This window comes from Equus caballus, chromosome 22, assembly GCF_041296265.1.
Source record: "Equus caballus isolate H_3958 breed thoroughbred chromosome 22, TB-T2T, whole genome shotgun sequence".
Classification (NCBI taxonomy): Eukaryota; Metazoa; Chordata; class Mammalia; order Perissodactyla; family Equidae; genus Equus; species Equus caballus.
Window position 1 is genome coordinate 20,402,662 of NC_091705.1, and position 22,894 is coordinate 20,425,555.

At 46.1% G+C, this 22,894-nt stretch overlaps 1 protein-coding gene and 1 non-coding gene across 7 annotated transcripts in view; both read left to right on the plus strand.

The window, feature by feature from the left end:
• The window catches only part of DNAAF9 (dynein axonemal assembly factor 9), a 163,090-nt gene extending 143,100 nt beyond the window's left edge, over positions 1–19,990 (plus strand). For 3 of the 6 annotated variants that reach the window (XM_070247772.1, XM_070247771.1, XM_070247775.1), the window contains 8 exons: positions 3,936–4,071; positions 6,931–7,017; positions 10,906–11,012; positions 11,308–11,382; positions 13,234–13,439; positions 14,512–14,616; positions 15,967–16,060; positions 16,632–18,135. In XM_070247772.1, the coding sequence (XP_070103873.1) occupies positions 3,936–4,071; positions 6,931–7,017; positions 10,906–11,012; positions 11,308–11,382; positions 13,234–13,439; positions 14,512–14,616; positions 15,967–16,060; positions 16,632–16,744 (923 nt within the window). In that variant the 3' untranslated portion in view covers positions 16,745–18,135. Of the gene's footprint in view, positions 1–3,935; positions 4,072–6,930; positions 7,018–10,905; positions 11,013–11,307; positions 11,383–13,233; positions 13,440–14,511; positions 14,617–15,966; positions 16,245–16,631 lie in introns of those variants that run through there. The other 3 variants (XM_070247774.1, XM_070247773.1, XM_070247776.1) reach the window with 2 other exon arrangements.
• On the plus strand, positions 17,771–17,915 carry MIR8961 (microRNA mir-8961). The gene has a single exon (NR_127964.1). It is a non-coding gene; the product is annotated as a microRNA mir-8961 (primary transcript).
• Positions 19,991–22,894: the final 2,904 nt, after the last annotated feature.

Below are 22,894 nucleotides of genomic sequence, written 5' to 3' on the forward strand. Positions count from 1 at the left end.
GTCTGTGGTCCCAGGCACGTTGCATAGCTTTTGCGTGTGCCCTTTCCACATTGTAATATGTGACCATCGGCGTGAAGCTCCTAATCCCTGTTTCCTGGTCGTAAATGGAATGCATCCAGATGATTTATGAGGTTAGATTCAGTCTTTAGCATTTTGGAACGCTTTTTTCATAAGTATGAGTAGTGACAGGATGGAAGTATCACTAACTTCTGTCTCAGACCAGGAGCAGAGGCCAGAGGTCCTGGAAGTTGCCTTCAAAGTAGTGATGGCCATTCATCTAAACCTGAACTCAGCAGCCTAGACTGATGGGAGTCACATGACTTAGCTTCCTGCTGGTTGCTATGGCTGAGGCCCACATGCCACAGCCACCTCTGTTGTCTGAGGAATGTATCAGTCTAGGCCCCTTGGTGTACGTGTAGAAGTTCCATTCTCAGGCTGTTGCTGACCTCACAATGATGGTGGTGGTGATAGGTCGCATTTAATGAGCTGTTACTATCTGTAGGCCCTGTGATAAGCATTTTATTGATAACCTGGAGGTATGTGTTACTTTTCCCATCTAACAGAGGAGGAAATTTGGGCTCAGAGAAAAAGTTGAGCAGTTTGCTTCATGTCACACGTTAGTAATTAGTGGAGCCCCAAATTCAAACTCAGGTTTGCCTGGTTCTAAAACCCATGCTTTAATCTTTACATTATGCTCTCTTTTTACATGCGTAAAGAAGGATATAAATAAGAATATAAGTCCTATGTTTTAAATGCCACCTATGTTATTCAAAGGAGCTGTCGTAGTTCAGAAAATGGGAGAGAGCAGGGTGGCATGAGGGGAGGATTGATATGGGAATGTATTAGGGAAGGTTTTTAGGAAGAAGTAAGCTTTACCAAAATTGAAAAAGTAAAGAGCTTAGGTGAAAAAAAACAAGGTACAGAACAGTGTAGTATGTCACTATTTGTAGGGAAAAAAATTATACACATACGCATTTAATTGTACGCACTCAACACCTGTCTGGAAGAAGATGTAAGAATCTGATAACTGTGGTTGCCTCCAGGGAAGGGAGCGAGGTGGCTGGGGAGGAAGGGAATTTATTTTCTCTGTGAACCCTTCTGACATTGTTTGAGTTTTGCCCTCAAAAACTAAATACAGCTATTTTTTTAACTAAACACTTGACTATAGTAAATAGTGTTAGTACAGATTTCTCTGTACTGAATATTCATTGTTCAGGATCCTACAATTACAAGATTACTTAGGAAAGCTACAGTCTCCATAATTTCGAGATATTCACTTATGAACTAATCATTTATTAGTAAAGCTAGTCTCTACTAGTAAAAAGATTGATGATGAGCATTGAATCTTTTTAGGTATAGAATTAATAATAACACCTGTGAGAGTCCTGTTACAAAGTGGAATGTAAATGTTGAAAAACTTGAAAACCTATAAATGAAACTATATTTAACAAAAAATTTGGGGGCCAGCCCCGTGGCTGAGTGGTTAAGTTCATGCGCTCCGCTTCAGCAGCCCAGGGTTTCACCAGTTCAGATCCTGGGCACGGACATGGCACCCCTCATCAGGCCATGTTGAGGCGGCGTCCCACATGCCACAACTAGAAGGACCCACAACTAAAAGTATACAACTATCTACTGGGGGGATTTGGGGAGAAAAAGCGAAAAAAAAAAAAGATTGGCAAGTTGTTAGCTCAGGTGCCAATCTTTAAAAAAAAAAAAAAAATTTGAAGGCAACAGGAAAGAGATACTATCTCTACATTTCCAGGAGTGGGAGATCAATAAAGTTTAAAGCTGTTAAATCAAGTTATAAAGAGTTATTTATACTCTTTAAAGATATAAAAGTATCCAGTAGAAGAACTAAAATTATTAATGTAACCAATGAGAATGTAATGGTGGACAAGTGGGAAGAATTTAAGGGTACACCAACTTCCCCATCTATCATAGTGAAAAGTCAATAGGCATTGTCTAAAGATGACATTATAAGAAACAGTGATTTAGATCTATTATTAAAAAATATATAAGGATAGCTATCATAAGAACTAAAAACAGATTGCAACCCACCACTTGTGAGAAGAACATAGAAAACAAAGAATTCAGAGATCATACTGCTACAGGTAGGAAAAAAAAATGTTAACAGAATCCAACATAAACAAGGTGGCAAAACCAAAGTTCAGTAAATATGAATGGGATAAACACATATTAAAAAGAAAAGTATCTCAGATTAAACCAAAAGACAAAACCTAATTATACAATGCTCTATACAAGAGAAGCATCTAAAGCTAAGGATGATGATAAAAGAATGAGCAAAGACATAACAGACAAATGCAAACAAGAAGAAAGGAGGCAGAATTATTAACAGCAACTTTGAATTCAAGGCAAAAAATTGAAAAGTCTAAAAGGGCAATTTTTAATTATAAAGGATACCATCTGCAACCTGTCATGAATATTTCTAGGCCAAATAATTCAAAAGAAAGCATGTACCCTTAAGTTACTACTTTACTACACAAGAAAAACTTTTTAAAATAATGAATTAAGCCTTCAACTTAAGAAGTTAGAAAAAGAACAAGAAATTTTTTAAAACTACTTTATAATAAAAAAGATTGAATCTATAAAAGAAATCTAGCTAATATGTTAAAGCAACACTATGAAGATGCAATCAGCAAAATCCAGACTGGGAGAAATTTACAGGATACAGTTTTTCGACAAATAAATTACAAGGAGATAAGGAGAAACTATAGACCGAAAGAGAATTATGAGGTGCATCATGAAATAGAATGTGTGGAGTTTGGTTCCTGGTTCAAAAAAACTAACTCTAAGAAAACATTCGTGATACAGAGAAATTTGAACACAGGCTATATTTTTTTATATTAAAAGAATTTATTGTTAATCATTAATTTTTTAAAAGAGTCCTTATAGAGAGATATGCTGAAATATTTTTGGATGAAATAATAGGATATCTGGGACTGGCTTCAAAATCACCCAGTGGGGGAGGAGGGGAAAGGGGCTGGGGTATGGTATGGAAGAAATACAAGTGTGATAATTCTTAAAGCCAGGTGATGGGTACATGGGAGTTATTATTACACTGCTTTTTTTCTATTTTTATATATTTTATATATTTATATATGTTTATATATATTTATATATTTTTAATATTTTTTATATATTTATATATATTTTTATATTTTTTATATGTTTATAAATTTTCACAATATTAAGAAGTGAATAAAAGTGGTTGAATAACAAAAATGCAAATGATCTTTTAGCAGAAATGGTGTATATGCTATGATCATAATTAAAAACAGGAACGAGTAATACAGAGGTATTATAATTATGTTGGCATGGTGGGATGTGATAACTTCCCTGATTTCCAAATTTTCTGTGGTGGTGTGGATTTTACTTCTGTATTTTCACAGAGAGGTTAGGAGTGATCCTGGCCCGCTCCACAACCTCCCATTACATGGACCCCTCTTTCTTACCATATCACTATGTGGATATCTAAGTTAGCACTTATCTTGGAATTGTAGGTCTATGTGTGTAACTCCTTCTTGGCTCTGCACTCTTTGACAATCTCATGGTTAGTGCCTGCAGTCTGAACTGGTGAAGGTCAATGGCACCAGTTCCAGATGTGGTTAAGTACAAGGGATGTGGAAAGGGCCCTTTGATGAAGAAGCTCCAAATGTCAGCTGGTAAGCAGAAATAAGGCAGAAGGTTGGGAGGTGAGGAAGCTACAGGGTTGAGGCCATTCGCTCCAAGAGATACCAGTGCCAGAAAGTGAAACAGAATGATGGGTGTGTATATCAGTGTTGGGGGCCAGGGGTGTCTACACAGGGGGCTACCAGAAGGGATGATCAGGAGAGGGAGCAAGGGCCCACATCTGTGTTATCCTTCAGGTTCAATCAGGACTCTGAAGGCTGAACTGTTTTGGTTTTATTCCCCAGGTCTGGTGAATAATGTAGTGTTTACCAGTCACACCATGGAGCAGAGGCATCCTCTCCTTGTTCAGATGCAGAGCCTTATCAGGGCTGCCAATCCTACCGCAGCCTTCATTCTTGCAGAAAATGGGATTGTCACCAGGTAAACTTATCAAGTTCACTTCATCCTGTAGGACCATCTGCTTTCTCAGGTACAGCACTCTGGCTGTTGCCCACAGAGTCTTTCCACTGTATCTAAGACCTGAGTGTTTATAGAAGTGCTTTTGATGCTGTGTAAAAATCACCAAGAGGATCCCATGTGTCAGTGTCCTGTACTGTTTTGAGATACTTTGTTTTGATTCATTCACATTCTCATCCATTAAAAGATGGAAGTCAAGACTCTCTCAGTGTTTCTTGTGTTAAGATGGGAGAGAAATGGCATAGAGAACATAGAGAAATGATATTTTTACTTCATGGAATTGGGTCCAAATTACAAACTAGAAATGGAGAACTGATGATTTGGGGTGTGTGTGTATGTATGAAGGCAAGACATCTGGTTGTATAGCAATTTGTTCAATAAGGATAAATGTGTATACTTTTCGTGTAGTTTTGACTTTTGAGCAATGCAAATATTTTACATATTCAAAAATTAAATCAACAAGAAGGGAAAAAACTAAATACAAATAAAATAGTGAATCCATTTATATGTCAAAGTAATAATGACCACACACACACAAAATAAGTAATTCAAGTAACTTTTGAAGATAATCCTCTGTTGGAACCGTGATTCCAAACATCACTGGTTAGAGAAGGGAAATTATAAATATGAAATGGGAAAGGTGAGGGGATATCCTGTAAATGTTGGATTTGAATTGGGGAACTCAATATGAATTCATTATTTCAAAAAAATGTTTATTTCCTAGCTCTTTCCATTGAAAGAGAATAGAAATACTAATACCACAGTAGCAATAAATACTCCTACATCTGGAACTTGCTTTCTAAGTACCAGTCCCCCTCCACAAGGTAACAGGACTCCTTGGAGAATTGGCTGATTGCAGTTCTAGGGCAGGGAAAGTACAAAGTGGGCCTGGTACATTTTATGTCAATAAAGCAAGGAAGTGAGCCAGCCCTGATGGTGCACCCTGCCTCAGTGGCCTGGGTTTGGTTCCTGGGCACAGAACCACACCACTCGTCTGTCAGTAGCCATGCTATGGCAGCATCCCACATAGAAGAAATAGAAGGACCTACAAGTAGAATCTACAACTATGTACTGGGGCTTTGGGAAGGGAAAAAAAAAAGAGGAAGATTGGCAATAGATATTGGCGCAGGGGGAATCTTTCCCAGCAAAATAAATAAGTAAGTAAATAAGTATAACAAGGAAGTACTGGAAGATTAGAGGACATATGACAAAAGGTTACAGGAGCTGGCTTAAGAAGCTCCTGCTAGCCAAATTTGGGACAAATTGAGCATAACAGAGAACATGATAATGGATTATAGCACATGGAGTGAAAGGAATCCAGGGTAATACTAAGAAAATGGAGAGGAGTGGGACCGTAAATCTCTTTTTTTTTTTTTGAGGAAGATTAGCCCTGAGCTAACTTCTGCCAGTCCAGTCCTCCTCTTTTTTGCTGAGGAAGCCTGGCCCTGAGCTAACATCTGTGCCCATCTTCCTCTACTTTATACGTGGGACGCCTACCACAGCATGGCGTGCCGAGCGGTGCCATGTCCACACCCGGGATCCAAACTGGCGAACCCTAGGTTGCGGAGAAGCGGAACGTGCGTGCTTAACCACTGCGCCACCGGGCCGGCCCCACAGTAAATCTCTTTTAACAGACAAATGCTAACTAATAAGTAAATAAGGATTTGTAGAACTAGAATGTCACCATTTTGTAGCCTTTAGTGAAATACTTAATCTAGGCAAGGTTCATCAATGGATGCTAAAAGCAGTGGGTGACAGATTGTTGAAGAAAAGGATATTCACTCATCTGAAAGTATCACTCCACAGACTACTTACAAAGAGGGGAAAGTACCTTCACACTGGAGAAGTCTAGTGGACACGATGTTGACCAATTAATTAAACAGCAAGACCACTAATGTGGGGGCGGGGTCAGCCCCATGGCCGAGTGGTTAAGTTCGCACTGCTCTGCTTCGGTGGCCCAGGGTTTCACCAGTTTGGATCCTGGGCGCAGACAGGGCACTGCTCATCAGGCCACGCTAGGGCAGCGTCCCACATGCCACAACTAGAAGGACCTACAACTGAAAATATACAACTATGTACCCGGGGGGGGCTTTGGGAAGAAAAAGGAAAAATAAAATCTTTAAAAAAAAAAAAAGACCACTAATGGGACAAACTGACATCATGTGACTCCTTCATGTGACGCTGTGGGAAGGACACGCTATCACCTGGGTGTTAAATGTTTATCTTGCCATCTTGCCAAAAATGTTAAACTAAATCTAATCATGAGGAAACAACTAGACAAATCAGGTTGTGGGACACAAGACAGCTGGCATGTACTCTTCAAAAATGTCGACACTATGAGAAACAAAACAAAAGTTGGAGGAATTGTTCCAGATTAAAGGGTAATAAGGATTGTAAATTCAATGAGCAATCCTTGATTAGATCCTGAGTCCCCTCTCCCCAAAAAAAGGAAAATTTTGAAAATAGATGTATATTAGATCAATACTTTTCCAACTTTAATGTGCTTGTCGATCTCTTGGAGACCTTGTTAAAATGAAGGCTCTGATTCAGTGGGTCTGGTGTGAGACCTGAGATTCTGCTGCCAGGTGATACCAGTGCTGCTGGTCCACCATGTTAAGTTCTTTGGGTGTGATAATAGTATTGTGCTTCTATAAGATACTGTCTTTGTTCTTAGGAGATACATACTAAAGTATTTAGGGGTGAAGTAAAAAATGTATGTATATTTTCTTGTATGTGTCTATGGAGATGGTGGGGAGGAAGCAAAATTCGCAGGTCAAGATGGATAGTTTTAATTAACCTGGGTTTTTCTGTATGTTTTCAAAGGAATGAAGACATCGAGTTGATTCTCTCAGAAAATAGTTTTTCAAGTCCTCAGATGCTACGATCTCGATATTTAATGTACCCTGGCTGGCAAGTATCATCACTGAAAAGTAGCTAAGATTTTTTTGTAAACCCAATGATTGATTTACTTACAGAAAAAAAAAAGTGAAAATACCAGGTGTGCTCTACGAGGGTGACAATGGCAGCTGCAACGGCCTGCCATGTCTCAACAGCTGCTGGCTTTGCCAGGAGCCCAGTGCTCCAAGTCTTGGGCTCCAAATCGGGAGCCTTGCTGGATGTTGAAACTAAGAGAGTCATCCTGTGGGCACCAAGCACAGCGGTATCCTGTGTTTCCTCTAGCCTCTAGTGAGGGTGAGGTGGCTGGCACGGAACGAAGGAGTTTTATCCTTCCCAGGTGAGAGCATTGCTCCTGAGAATGCAGTCAGTCCTCTAGGGTTTCCACCTGACAGGTAGGTTCCCTGTTGATGTGGCCCAGGGGATGTTTCTTCACTGCTGGCTGCCACCCAGCCTGTGAACCTCTCTTCCAGAGGAGGAAGAGGAAAGAAAATGCGAAGTGCACTGTACATACTAATACAATGTGCTACACATTGTTCTAAGACTGTGCTCTCCAGTATGGTAGCCACTAGCCACATTTGGCTGTTTAATAAAATGTAAATGTGGGGCTGGCCCCGTGGCCGAGTGGTTAAGTTCACGCGCTCCGCTGCAGGCGGCCAAGTGTTTCGTTGGTTCGAATCCTGGGCGCGGACATGGCACTGCTCATCAAACCATGCTGAGGCAGCGTCCCACGTGCCACAACTAGAAGGACGCACAACGAAGAATATACAACTATGTACCGGAGGGCTTTGGGGAGAAAAAGGAAAAAAAATAAAATCTTTAAAAAAATGTAAATGTAAATTAATAAAAATTAAATAAAATTTAAAATTCAGTCCTTCAGTCACACAAGCCACATTTCAAGTGCTTAATAGCTACCTGTGGCTAGCAGCTACCCGTTGGACATTGCAGATCCAGAACATTTTTCTCATCACAGGAAGTTCTGTTGGACAGTGCCACTCTAAGAGCTCTACTATGTAATCTCATTAACCCTCAAACTGAGCCTGCAAGGTGGATTCCATTATTTCCCTCATTTTAGGGATAAGGTAACTGAGGCAGCAAGGAGTTAAATGACTTGTCCAAAGTCACACAGCTAGTAAGTGAAAGAGGTGGATTTCAAACTCAGGTTGTGTGGGTGCAGAGCCTGTCCTCTTAACCACTGTGCTGCACTTGTCCCTGTGTAGAATGGGTAACTGGTCTCTGCTCTGTCGAAGGTTCAGGGGAAGACAGTCAGTAAAGCTTGGCCAAAGTTAATCTCTCATGTTGATTTGGATTATCGTTGTTATCCTTACTCACTTCCCCTAGGCACCTTTCTACATGCTCCACAACACCCCTTACGTCACCAGTATTTTGTACTAGCAAAAAACTGATTGTACAGTGTTGTTAAAAAACGTAAAACAGAAGGGGGCTGACCCCGTGGCCGAGTGGTTAAGTTCGCGCACTCCGCTGCAGGCGGCCCAGTGTTTCGTTGGTTTGAACCCTGGGCGCAGACATGGCACTGCTCATCAAGCCACGCTGAAGCAGCGTCCCACATGCCACAACTAGAAGGACCCACAACGAAGAATATACAACTATGTACTGGGGGGCTTTGGGGAGAAAAAGGAAAAAAAGAAAATCTTTAAAAAAAAAAAAAAAACGTAAAACAGAAGATCAGTGTGTAAAACTAAAGGTTTTCAGGCATATTCTTAGAAGGAACCTCTGATTTGAGTCACACCAAACTTGCTTAAAACAGTGGGTAAGTGGATCATTCCTTATACCTGAACAAGACAATTATATCTTAGCTAAAAAGAAACAGATGGAGCTTCTGGAGTAAAACCCTTCTCTCCAGTGGCTGCAGCTATTGACTCTTTTGCCGCCCACACTTCTGGATCTGGTCTCGAGACTCCTGCCATCTCCACCCGGTGCCTGGGGAAGCACCCATTCTCCAGTCCATACTGCCTCTTTCTGGGCCTGGTGCACGTGAACCTAGCTCAGGGCACAGACTTTCCTGGAGGCAGACTGACCCAGGAGAGAGCCAGGTATGAGGTGAGTCTAGAGTCTGAAACCTTCCTTTTACCAGGAAGATCAGTCCTTGTAGAGAATCAGAGATGGAGGGGCCTCAAAATCACCCTTCAGACCCTCTCTTCTGAGTCCCTTCCTAGGAATCAGATAATTTGATCTTTTAACAAGATGGCAGCCATCAGTCTCCTACTTATCCGTATACATTACTCCCCTCCCTCCTTGGATCAGGGCCACGACCTCAGAGTTAACAGGTTTTAGCTGCACGACGTGCTCAGCTCTGTGCTGTGCAGCTCCTCAGCCCTTCCCCTCCCACAACGCTCTCTGTTCTCATCGACCCCGCCCCCACCTCCCCTGGTGGAAGGGCTTGTTTCCAGTCTGGCAGGAACCCTTTGCTCTTCCCTTGGCCCCTCTAAATTTCCCTAAGGATTCAGGCTCTGAGCAAGGAAGCCAGAGAAGCCCATGGTCTCCAAGTGACTTGTTTGGTTGGGGAGAAGGCAAAAAGAACATGTCAGTCTTGCAAAAATGTTATCCCACCACCTTTACTTTAAAGAAATCACAAAGAGTAAGATACTTTTAACAATATGAAATTCAAAGTTGCAGTGCTATTTTAAAATATAGGAAACTAATAAGAAAATGCAATAGACTGGAGGGAAATGTGTCAAACGTGGCAAAAGGTTAATTTAAAATTTGGGAATCTTGTTTAGATATTTAAGAAAAGTAACCCTGGGGCTGGCCTGGTGGCGCAGCAGTTAAGTGCGCACATCCTGCTTTGGCAGCCCGGGGTTCGCTGGTTCAGATCCCGGGTGCGGACATGGCACCGCTTGACAAGCCATGATGTGGTAGGCATCCTGCATATAAAGTAGAGGAAGATGGGCACAGATGTTAGCTCAGGGCCAATCTTCCTCAAAAAAAAAGAAAAGAAAAGTAACCCCCGTCCATATAGATGTGAACAGTTCACTTAAGAGAAAGTATAAATGGCAACTGTCGTAACAGAATTCCATGTCAGTAATATTCAGAGATGTAAGATGATGCCTCACTGTTGTTTTGACACCTATTACATTTAACCAAAAATATCTAGAATAATCATTGCTAGCGGGAATTGTTGTGCAATTGAAATACTCAGCTACTGCTGTGGGGTGTTGTCGTTTATTACCCATGAGATGGTTACACCCTTTCCTGGACTGATTCCAATCCTGTAGGTTCATCTCAAGGAAATAATTCAAAAGAAAGAATCATAATTCCATAACTTTGGAAGCTGGGTGATGGGAGTTCATTATACTACCCTTCTATCTTTGCATATGTTTGAAATTTTCCATAATGGAAAGTTAAAAGTTTGTTTAAGTGCTCTAAATATGGCTGTGTTCTTAATGAGTCGATAGCAGGCACTATGTCTGCTGAACTCAAAACTGAGAAAGTAGAGCAGAGATGACCCAGCCCTTTAGTTCCTTCTGGAGGGAATGTTACACATCCAAATGTGCAGTCTGTTAAGCTGCCCTCAGTGACCGTGGGGCATAGTTGGAGCCCTGAAGCGGGTGGGAGGGGATCCTGAGGAAGAGCTCCAAGGGTATCACCTAATCTCAGGTGGGGCACTGGCAGGCTTCAAAGGTAGATCAAGTCTCTGGCTTCAAAGAACTGCTAGTCTAAGGTGCTAGGACCTTCCTGCTCTAATGGGGCAACCACGCTCTCCAACCTCAAGAGGAAACAGACATATACACGTTTAAACAAGTGTTTTGTATACAAAATGGCATACAAGTAAGAGAGAATTCAAATATTATAGGATAAATGATACATAGTTCATGCCAAAATAGTATAAAATAACACTCAAAGCCCCAATTACTTTTACTTATAATTTTTAAACCTTTTAAGGTATGACGGTAAATTTGATGCTGGATCAGTCTTTCCACTAATGGTTCAGATCTGTGTGTGGTTTGGTCGTCCCTTGGAGAAGACTCGCTTTGTAGCCAAGTGTAAAGGTAAGCCTTGGCTAGGACATGTCCCAGACCCTGGTAAAAGAGCGCCCCAGAGTTGTCCCTGCTTCCTGGCACCATTTTAGTATTCTGTCCGTTTGGGGGTCCAAAAACAGGCAGAGAGATTTGAGGACCCAGGAGTCTCCCACCCCTGGGAACAGTGGCAGAACTACTGGGGAGGAGCTGGTGGGGATAGAACCTGTGGACCCTGCAGCCTAGACTAGGGTCTTTCCTGCCAGCTGTGCCACCCTTAACTTGGCCTCCCCAGGTGGGTGACAGCCCTGTTCTCTTGTTCCACCAGCAATTCAGTCTTCCATCAAGCCAAGTCCCTTCTCTGGAAACATCTACCACATCCTGGGCAAAGTGAAGTTTTCAGGTAACTGAGGGGTTGGATTTGGGAGCCCTACGCTGTGGAGTGCTCACATCTCACAATGTGAGTTTATAGTCTTCTCTGGTACTCTGCAGACCAGTGATGCCCCTCAGACTCTTTCAAAAACCCTCCCCTCTGAGCCTTACACCATTGGGCTCTTGCAGTCACCTCTGTTTGCCAAGTACCCCCTTTTCTCCAGGTCCTTCTGCTCCACAGTGGAAGATCTGGCCTTCCCCTGGATGGCCTGCCCAGAGCCTCTCCTCACAGCTCCTTGACTTCCTTGTTCCAGAGACTCACACCCCACCCCTCCTGAGCCATCGGTGGCCTGCTCCCAGATCTATCACCAGGAGCTATCCCAATGCTGAGCTCTCCAGCTCCGCATCTGTTTCTGCCAAAATCTTCAAGCCTTCCACTTGCCTTCTCCTCCCTTCTGTCCACTAGGCCTGTTTATCATCCTTACACTTCTGGAGCCCTTGTGACCTAAAGTCTTTCTGTCTTGGGCTGGGAGTTAGAGAAGGCCTCAAAACAAGAAGTAGTTGGTCTATTCAACGTTGAGAAAGGGGAGAATATTCCAGGGAAAAGGCACAGCTGTGGACCTGAGGCAAAAAGGGCACACTTCTAGAACCAAAAAGGGTTTCCTATGGTTGGGGCCTAGGATGTGGGAGGGGAAAGAGTGTGTCTGTTGGCCATTATAACAGAAAACCCCAACTCAACTAGCAGGTGTTAGCTACATAACAAGAAGTCAAGACATCGGGCAGGGTAGCAAGGCCACTGAAAACCCAGGTAGCGAGTGTCTCTGTGTTCCTCCACGCTTGATGTGTCAGCTTGTTCTCAGGTTCCCGCCCCTCATGGTTCCCAGGTAGTGTTGTAGGTCTAGGTGCCACATCCAGAAACAACATCCAGCCGACAGGGGAGGCTGACTCTTCCCGTGGGTATCCTTATCAATTCCTCAGCAAATTTCTCCTCTCATTGGCCAGAATTGAGTTGCCGTGGCTTCTGGGACCAATCACCCATGGGGAATTGGTACTGGAGGAAAAGGGGGATGCTGCGCAGGCAACTATCAATATCTGCTGTAGGAAGCCACTAAGAGTTGTAAGCATGGGGCTGTCTGCGTTCAGATGCGAGATTTAGATGATAATGCCTGTATAAAAGAATTTCTCAAGGTCTCCAGGTCCTTTGGCCTAATTTATCTTACTGAATCTGAAACTTTGGCCCCTCTCCTCAAGCCCTTGACTCCTGCCCACTTCCCTCAGCCTGTGACAGACAGCACACCCGGCCCCAGCCCCGATTCAGAGGTCTTAATGCCTTCGTCTTCCCTCTCCCCAATCATCACCCCTTTATCTCCTTTATTTAGACCTATTCTTGACCCTTTTCTTGTTCAAGCTTAACCTCTCTTTGTTCTGGATTCCTTTTTCATCCTGCCTTTTAGGAGGACCTTGCCCTTTTCTTGTGTCTCCAGTCAGTCTAGCCCCCAGCTCCTCAGCCTATAAACCCGGTCACATCTTTACTGTTCCCATCCCTGTGACCCTCCTGCAGCACTTGTACTGATGACATACGCTCTTCCCTTGGCCTCTCAGGTCTCTGCTGAGACCCACCCACTCCACGTCTACCAAGAAGGCTTTCGTTTTTAGTTCCTTTCTGGGTTAATAGTGTCCACTTGATCACTGAATCAGCCAACCTAGAAACTTATTTTGCTCCTTTCTCTCTTCATCTTTTCTAACTTGCCACCAGTCATGTCAGTTTTCCCTCTTGCATATGTCTCATGACTCTGTCCCTAGCCATCTACACTATACAGTCATAGTGTAACTTATCCTGTGAGGGCAGGGTCTCAAGGACTGACATGTGTTCTCCTTGCAGACTCTGAGAGAACCATGGAGGTCTGCCACAACACTCTAGCCAATTCCTTGAGCATCATACCAGTTTTGGAAGGACCCACGCCACCACCCGACTCCCGAAGCACACCTCAAGACAGTAGCGGGCAGCAGGAGTGCTACCTCGTGTTCATCGGCTGCTCCTTGAAGGAGGAAAGCATCAAGGACTGGCTGCGGCAGTCAGCGAAGCAGGTGGTTGCCAAAGCCCAGACAGATTGGTACAGATATGATGAGCACTTGTCAGGGCTGCTGCTGGCCTTGAGAAAGAGGCTCCACTGCCTGCCTGCTGCCTCTCCACTGGTCTGCCCCGACAGGCTCAGCCAGAACTTGCAAGGATGCTTTAAGAGTGGGAGGAAGCCACTCAGGGCAAATTCAAGGCAGACTTGGTTTCATAGCCAATTCCAATTCTAGTTCCAAAGGCAGATTGAAGTTATTAGGTTGCTTAACTAGGACCTAGGTGAAACCAAGTTGTTCCATGTGGACCCTTGGTCAACCTGGTATTCTAAACTCAAAATGTCTTTTCTTAACTGAACCTAGTTCAAAGACTCCTGTATTCTGAGCCTAGAATCTCTTGTACTTGGGCTCTCTTTCTAGAAGGGAGAAACAACAAAGATATGGTTAGAGCTATTTGCAAACCAAGACTCGAAGCATGGATAGCAGTGAGCCCTGGGGCCCTGGAGACAGGTGCAGGGGAAAAGGAGACTTGCCTGTAAATGCACACAAGCATCTTTAGCCCGATACCACAAAGAAAAGTAAAACCCAGACTAGACTTAAAAATTAAAAATCCTTCAATATGCCTCAAGTCTTGGGTGCTAAGCCTCTTAGCACAGCCTTAGAGGTTTAGCTCATCCTAGAACTCTGGAAACAGAGTGGGCTGGGGCCCGGGTCTTTTGTAGATGCTCAGCTGGGACCTGTCTTTTATACTGAGGAATGGCTGCCTGTAGGCTGTGTCTTTATCAGACTCACCTGGATAAACTCCTAAATGGTGCTTGATCATGGGACCTCAGGTTATTGCTTTGTCTGCATGTCTGTCACTGGTGACACTTAGGGTTGAGAATCTACAGAGGTGGAACGTGCCTATTTGCAAATGTTCTCCCCTGGTGCACAGGGCTCTATGGTGGGAAAGTAGTCTTCTTGAGGGGCAGACAGGCAGGATATTGTGTCCAGGCCATGAAAGCACTTGTGCTTTTCCCTCCACTGGGATCTTAGTCATGTATCTAGCCCCCAGAGCCCTGAGCCCTCACCCACCCATGTACTCCATCAGCTCTTTTGGGACCTGACCCCTCCCTACATCTCTGCACAGAAGCCTCAGAGGAAAGCCCTGAAGACCAGAGGGATGCTGACCCAGCAGGAGATCAGGAATATCCATGTGAGTACGCTGCCCTGGGGGCCTAAGCCCCTCAGTTTCCCAAGGCTGACCTTCTAGGCTTGTGCAGCTCCATCTTTTAGAATTCCCTTTAGGATTCCTACAAATAAGGGGCTATTTTTAAGGCCTGCCGAAGGTCTTGCTTCTCTCAGGCCACAGAGGGAAGCTGGGTGAAGAGAAATCTCAGCCCATCTGTCCCTTGCCCCAGTGACGAGGGCGGGGTGACCTCTGGTGTGACCTGGGCATAAGATCGAGGAGAACCATTGCTTGTGGGAGGAACAGGTGATGTGCAGCCCTGCGTTCTCACCCTGTTCAAGCAGGTAAAGTAATTATTTTCTCCCCCCATCCCTCTGTCCTAGATAAACCAACGAGGGCTCTGGAAAAACCATCTAGATCCAAAAGCTGCTCATGGGCATGTTGTAGAATCTTGAGGCCAGGACAGGAGGCCTCCTGATGAGCCTCCCAACCTCCAGGCTGATTCCCAGCCTCTGCCCCAGGTCCCATGCCTAATGGGGTCTTTTCCTGATGGGTTTGGGAACAAAGGCTGAAAGGGATAGAGAGTCCAGGTCTCAGCATGGGCTCTGTCACTAGTCCCAGTAATGAGCAGGTGGGCAGGCCTCTGGGACCCCAGGAGCTCCTGCTTTGGACTTGAGGAAGGCCCCTTCATATGTAGCTCCTACAGGACCCTGGTGACCCTGGGTGCCCCTGGGGAGGACAGAGTGGGCACCTCAGAAGGCAGTCCTTGTAGTGTGTATTCCCCCAGAAGCAAACCTTGTACAAGGATATGAGTGCAGGTAGTTGTTTTGTAAGTGATTCTAGGAGGCACTAATAGGAAATGGGAAAGTAGGAAAAGAAAGAGGAGACAGCCAACAAAGGGTGTGTTATCAAACCAGTACCACTGTGGACAGCTGGAGCTTAATCCTATTAGGAACTCCCAGAGTTCTTCCCTGAGAGGTGGGGGAGATGGTAATTCCCTGGCACATCGAGCCTTCCACCCACGGGGCAGAGTGGGCTATCTTGCTAAGATAATAGCCTCTGTTGTTTTTGTTTTTGTTTTTGTTTCACAGATTTTATTTTTCCTTTTTCTCCCCAAAGCCCCCCAGTAAATAGTTGTATATTTTTTAGTTGTGGGTCCTTCCAGCTGTGGCACGTGGGATGCTGTCTCAGCATGGCCCGACAAGCAGCACCATGTCCGCTCCCAGGATCCGAACCGGCGAAATGCCGGGCCGCCGAAGCGGAGCACGCGAAGCCAACCACTTGGCCACGGGGCCAGCCCCTGTTTTTGTTTTTAATGCACGAGTGAATGATAGAAAGCAGTCAGATAATTCTAATAGGACTCTTTTTTTCCTATAGGTGAAACGCCATCTGGACCCCCTACCTGCAGGCTATTTTTATAATGGCACCCAGTTTGTCAACTTCTTTGGTGACAAGACTGATTTTCACCCACGTATCCTTGGAATCTGGGGCAGTGACACTGGGGGTGTATGGAAGCCTGGCTGTAAAGAGGGTGTCTTCTAGAGCTGCCGCAGCCCAGCCCCTGGAGGAGCTGGGTTCTGGGAACACACAGTAAGCCACAGAGGCAGACTTGTCGTTCTGGCCTCTTAGAGCCATTAAAATTACATTTCCCTTCATTCAGTGATTGCTGATGTTATTCTGTGGGCTATAGTTTAAATGTAGCTGTTATGATATCCTGAGTTCTGTGGTCATCAGGGTGTTAATTTACACATTGGAGACTGGGCCTGATTACAGTAGTTAATCTGTGAAAAGGTGGACGGGGTGCTCTGTATGCTAATGAAAGCTGGAGGGCTCAGTTCTAAGACTTCATGAAGGACCCTGTGCCAATCCCTGTCACATTCTTTGCAGATGTGGTGCTGCTAGTATATAAAAAGAGCCCATCAGGTACCTTCTGTGCAGACTGGGCACTCACCACCTCGGTGTCCCGCACCTCACCTGCCCACAGATCCCAGCAGACTCTCTTGTCCTCCTGGCTCAGGGCTTTCTTCCTTAATAGGATCCAGTCATGGACCAGTTCATGAATGACTACGTCGAAGAAGCCAACCGGGAAATCGAGAAGTATAACCGTGAGCTAGAGCAGCAGGAATATCATGACCTCTTTGAACAGAAGGCCTAGAGGAAGGCTGCAGAATGTCCACCCTAGAAATGGACGTTTAGAAACAGGGTGTCTTAACCTCAGCTCTCCCGGAGGCCCCTCCCTGGAGGGGCTGTCTTTGTTCTCCTTTGCCTTTGTGTGCTGGCTTGAGTGCATGTTGTGTTTATTCTGTGTACAGTGCTGAAGAGCATCACCTGCACCACTGATTTGGGAGGGGAGGGGGGTCCTCATGGAGGATGAGCAGACTTCCAGGATCTCTGGGTCTCTGGTAATAGTATCTCCTTTGGGATCTTGAGGCACTGTGCAAGGGTGGAGAGGAGGAGTGGATTGTAAGGAGCAACTGCTGGGATGCAGAAGGAACCCTGGCTGCCCAAACCATGGCCACACCTGGAGAGCCAGGCCACCATAGGCCTCAGGCCTCAGACACTGCCCCAGCAGAGCCCTATCCCCAGTGGAGTGCCTGCCTCCCTGCTTAGGCCCCTTCCATGGAAGGAACTGGCCCTGCTGGCCCTGAGCCCAGTCCTGGGGGGAGCAGCACAAGCCATGCCCAAGCCCAAGCCACAGAGCCAGCAGCTTGGGCCGAGGTCAACAGCTTGTTCTAAATGAGGGGATTTCCCTTATGGAATAACCTGAGGGGAAAGGCATGTTACTCTCCAGAAGCATGCGGCTTTTGAATTGACACAAGCAGTCTCCTTAGGATTGGTTTTGAGCTCCCCTCATGGCATCATTCTGCTTTGCCTAATTCAGGGACAAGAGCAAACCTGCTGTCAAGACTCCCTGGTGATGCTTTGCCTCACTGTTGTGGGGAGCATCCTGCAACTGTTTGGTCTTAAGCCCTGGGCTCTGATCACTTGTGGGGCATCCTTGAAGGGGATTCAGTCTCCAGCACCCAGCCTTTCTTTCAGCCTTGCCAGAGAAGGCCTGGTTTTCAGCCACAAACTTCAGGAAACTTGTGCCCCCAAGAATTGTTGCTGGCCCTGGACTTGTTCGGCTTCTGAGGACCAGGAATTTCAAAGAATTCCAATATCCAAGTTAGAATTCCTTCCAGTGGCTTTGTTTTCAGCTGGACCATCAAAGCAGACGGGAATTACAGTGAGTCCCATGCCTGACCTCCAGAATTTGTGTAGGGGAGGGAGGTTACAGGCATGATATTTAGGTGATGTCTGTTAGGACTTCAGCACCTTGGCTGCCTAGATTGTAAATGCTTCCTGAATTTCACATCCTTTTTGCATGCCTTAGGAAGAAGCACATAGGCAAAACCAGCCAAGTTTTCAGTAACGTAGAGGGGTTTTTGAGAAAGGTCCCTGGCACAGAGGGGAGTCAGAGACAGGATAGAGCACATTTGGTCTGTGTGCAAGTAGTAAAGCAGTTGTTAAGAACTTGTCAGTAAAATGTACTTGTATTAGAAAAAACAGTTTGTATTTGAAGCCAAACAAACAAAACTCCAAATACCATCGAATAAGAAATCTTGCATGAAGAAAGGCTTCTGAAAAGGCCGCTGTGCTCCAGTCCCAGCTCCCAAATCTGCTGGTGACAAGGGCCCAGGTGTGGAGCCCAAGTCTGGGAGCCCTCACTTCCAGCTGGCCAGAGGCTGGGGTCCACAATGGGCCTTCCTCTGCTTCAGAATCAATAATGTAGATCTTAAGTGCAATTGATGAAATAAGCAATGAGTTACTGTAGCTTCCTTTAGCTCTACCGAGCTCTTTTTAAAAACTCAAACTTGAGCAGCCTTAGAAAGGGAGGGGGGGAGGGAGGGTGGGGGGCATCATAGGCCATTTCCTCCAGGAGGGTTGCTGTGAAGTTTTAAATGAAAGCTCTAGATGTAGGAGCTCGAGCTGTTTCCTGGCTGCTGCAAAAAAGAGTTTTTAAAGAGGGGTCGGAGCCCGCCCATAAAAGCGGGTCTTCCCACTGCGTGGGGCTGTACTACTACGTGGTGGTCTCGATTTCTGACCATTGTCCATAGAAATGCTCTCTCACCAACTTGCCCCACTGTCCCAATTCCTCTTAGAGGGAAAACTGTGATTACCTCAACTTGAATATGAAACTGTGATTGAAAAAGGTCAAAACGTTAAGTTTCAAAGCCAAAAGGGCAAAACTGGCTGAGGCCTCCATAGACACTCCTCAGCCTGCTCAGGAGTGTGAAGGGGCACATTGGCGAAAGGGCATTCTTTGGGGCGCACTTGCTGTGCCCCTGGTGAAGAAGCACCCTAGCTGTGCACAGTGTGAGCTCTTTGAGGACTGAGGCCGGGAGGATGCCTCCTCCCCGAACTGCCTCTTCCGGAACCTGCGGGGCCTCTGGGTTCTGACTGTGAAGTTTAATATCCACTTGACTCCTCCAGGTGGAGGGACAGGGTCTTAGGCTGTTTCCAGGAGAAGGGCTATGACACTGTTTTAGATTTTGACCTTAGAAGTGGATACCAGGGACTCAACAGAGACCTGGGTTGTGGGTTCCTAGGAACGGGCAGAAGTCCTCCAGGGGCTTACATGCTTTTTGCCAACTTTCCTACTAGCAGCTTCAGTTTTCTATCACCGAGTGAGTGTGATAATCTTGAAGTCGCTGAAGTTATGGGTTATTTTACGTTTTGATGTGGGATTTTCCTTTTTTGATTGGAAAGAGGAGGCAGAAATTGGAGAAAAGGGATCACCCTAGGAAGGGGCCACTGGCAAGGAGTGTAGTTGGCCCCCACCAGGCCCTGGGGGCTCTCTGACCTGGGGCCTGGACACTGGGCCCTGCAGGTCACAAGAAATAGTTTCCTCCTAAATTCTATTAGGATTTTGGAGAATTTTTGCACAGTAATAAGCTCTGGGTTGTTCTTTGGGCTTCTCAAAAGGGAAAAATTAACTCAAAGACTGTAAACTGTTAAGTATTCCAGCCGTGTTGCTGACCTAGTTGGATAGTTGTACCTCAAAAAGTAGGTGAGAAATGGCTTCCTCATTATCCCAGGTTGTCAAATACTAATGACAGAAGAGCTCACTTACGTGCCAAAATTCACTTTTATACTAGTTTTTCAGTGCTTTAATATTTGTAACTTAAATTTTAAAACTCATATTTACAAACACTACTGTAACTTCAGTGAAACTGAATTGTGTGATTGAAGCTTTTTGCTTATTATAGTATTTATTACACTACTTAATTCAGTAAATATATAAAAGTAGCCTTCAATTTATTTTTATATTATTTTACATGTTTTTACCCGCAGTTGTGTATGTGAATTTACCTTGGTAATGAGATGTAATGCTAAGGACCAATAAACTGTCACTGAACGAGCAAGGCCTCCCAGAGTTGCCTGTCGCTGTAGACGCAGCCCCGGCGGGATCGGGTTGAAGAGGTGGCCGGGTTGAAGAGGTGGCCCGCCCCCTGGCACTGGGGACCTTCCTTCAGCCTCCCCTGGGATGCCTCTTCGCTGGAGCTCCCATTCCCCTCCCCAGACTCCAGAGCGGCCTGTGGGGAATGAAATTGCTAGGAGGAGACCACCCTTGGGGTAGGCACTCTTGGCGAGTCCCAGAACCCGAGGAGGGGCTCGAGGAAGCCCGCTGTGGGCACGAGGGTTTTCCGGAGCCCCGGGGAAAAACCCCGCCACCGCACCCTCGGCGTCCCTGTAGAAGCCTGTCTGGGCCGGCGGGCCCGGGATGGGTTCGCGGCCCGCGCCGCCCCGGCCAGGCTGCCGCAGGAACCGTTGCTTCCCAGGCTTGTCGGCTCGTTCAGTCCCGGCCCAAGTTCCGCCGAGCGGCCGCTCGGTCTCGCTTTACAGATGGAGGACGACCAAGGCGCGGGAGTCCAGTCACTGGCCGGTTAAACAGAGCCCCCGCTGTCTCTCCCGGCCTCTTCACGTCCCGAGGCAGGCCGGCCGAGTGCCCGAGCCCGCGGAGGACCGGGCACAAGTGCGCCCCCGCGCGGGCCCCCGCCCCCCTCGCCCACCTGCCCTCGGCGCCCTGTGCTGCGCGGCGCGGGGCTGCGGCGGGGCCCTGGCTCCTCCGGCGGCCTCGCGGGCCGCGTACCCCTGGGGCGCCACTCTTGTCCCCAACTCGGGCTGCGGGGAGGGACCTCTGCCCTTTCGGGAAAAGGGCTGACTAGGGAGGGACACCGCCGCGACGCAGCGCGTCCACAGAGACCCTGCTTCCTGTCCCACCCTCAACGCAGGGGCCTCCGGACAAGAGACATGCCCCACTGGGAAGATTTGGGAGCTGGCCCAAGGAGGATGGAGCAGCCTCCCCAGGCAGCTTCCTTCGGTGGGTTGGGGTGGTGGTCTTGCGTTTGGAGGTTCTATGTGGTGGATTAGTCATGTACAAACCAAATGCAAAACGGCTTGGCAGGGGCCGGGAGAATAGGGGGCGGGAGGTTAGCAGCAGTATCACCCTCCTCAGGACGGCCTTCCCCAGAGCCTCCCGCCGCCCCCATCCTGCAGGGCTAGGTTTGAATCTTGGTGGACTCCTGTGCTTGCCCTTCCGGGATCGGCCAGGGTTTGGGAATTACCCCCAAAGAAGTGTCAGGGAGGTAGGTATGACAGTAAAGGGCAAAGGGCTCCCCGGCTGGATAGTCTTTGAGGGCCAGGATGACTTAAAGGCCAGGAAGCCTGGGGACCAGGGAAGGGGGCCCATCCCCACCTGGAGCCCATAGAAGGGGCAGGGGACTACTGAAACCTGTGGGCATGCTTGACAGACCAGCGCCCCTGAATCAGGGAATCCTGGTGGGGTAGACATGTGGAAAGTGATTTGTAGCAGAGGGTCTTGGGTGGAGCTGCTGAAAATATCAGGGTTCTCTGAGGAGCAGAGAGAAATACTGATGTATTAATTTCTATCATACAGTCTAGGAATAGTCATGACCAAAGAAAACATGACCATGTATGCCCCACTTCCAGCCCATGACGGAAAGGAAATGGCTTGGTTGCTATAAGAAGAGTAGGTTGATAGCAGCTTCAAGTTAGCTGGGCCCAGGCACTCATGTGTGATCAGAGCCCTCTCTCCATCCTTGGTGGCTTCTCTCTCCCCTGCCAATTAGCTTCCTCTAGGCCACCAGCAACCCCGACACCCCAAAGGCAAGACCCAATCTTCCTCTCCAGAGGCAGCCCCAAAGGCTGGGGTCACAGTCCCATCCCTGAATCAGTCATAATGGTCAGGAGTATTCTGTTTGGCCTGGCCAAGGGTCACTGTGCACTTACAAGGGCCCCCAACACCACTTAGGAGCTGGGTCCCCCAAAGAAGGGCTTGCTCCCCTAGACCAGTAGTGCACAACCCCCTGCAGGCCATTTCTGAGCTTTTTCTGTTAAGATCAGATACCTATTTGATTTTTAAAATTTTGCTTTCTGCTAGTCTTTTCTAGTACAGTGAGAGCAAACAAATTTCTTCTGTGGTGGTGGTGGTGATAGGAGTGGTGATTTTTAACAAAGGGAAGAAAAATTTCATATTGAAAATATTCTATCCACTAAGACAGGTCCCCGTCCTGTCCCGTCCCGTCCCCCCCCACCCCCACCCCCACCCCTGCAGACAGAGAAAAGGCTCTATAGTGCCCCAGCACACCCAGGGACACCAGTGTTCCCTGGGAGCCTGTTTGAGTTATCTTTTCTTCCTAAATAAAAGAAAGATTATGTAGACTGTAATTGTGACGGCTGGACTGCTGCCCCACATTGCTGGAGGCGAGGAGTGGACCAACTCGAGAGAGACTTTGAAGGAACAATTCACAAGACAAAATGACTAATCAGACAAGAGCAAAGGGGATGACCTCAAGGTGGAAGTGGAAAAAGCCAAAGTGGAAAAAAACCTAACGTTTTGAAACAGTTCCAAAAACTTTTTGTTTCATTCTCCAAAAATTTGAAGAAAAATAAATATTTATTCATAAATTATTCCTATTTTGCCCAGGCCTCTGCATTGCAAAATTGACCGGCCAAAATAATTTGGTTAAAAAAAATTGCATCAGGGTCAATAAATGTTATGTCAAACTAGTAAATGACTACAAATCTGTAAAAAAAAAAAAACAAAGCTAACCAAATAAAGTGTATGTTTCCATTTTATCCTACAATCATTACTACTGTTCTTCCTGTACCAATAAAGAAGTTTAATTTTTTCCTCTCATGGCTTCACATTTTTAAGAAACTTTACATCTTTACTCTGAAATTTCATGCCTGGATGAATGGACAAATAATAGCAAAATAAGGACAACAGGAAGAGGAAAGA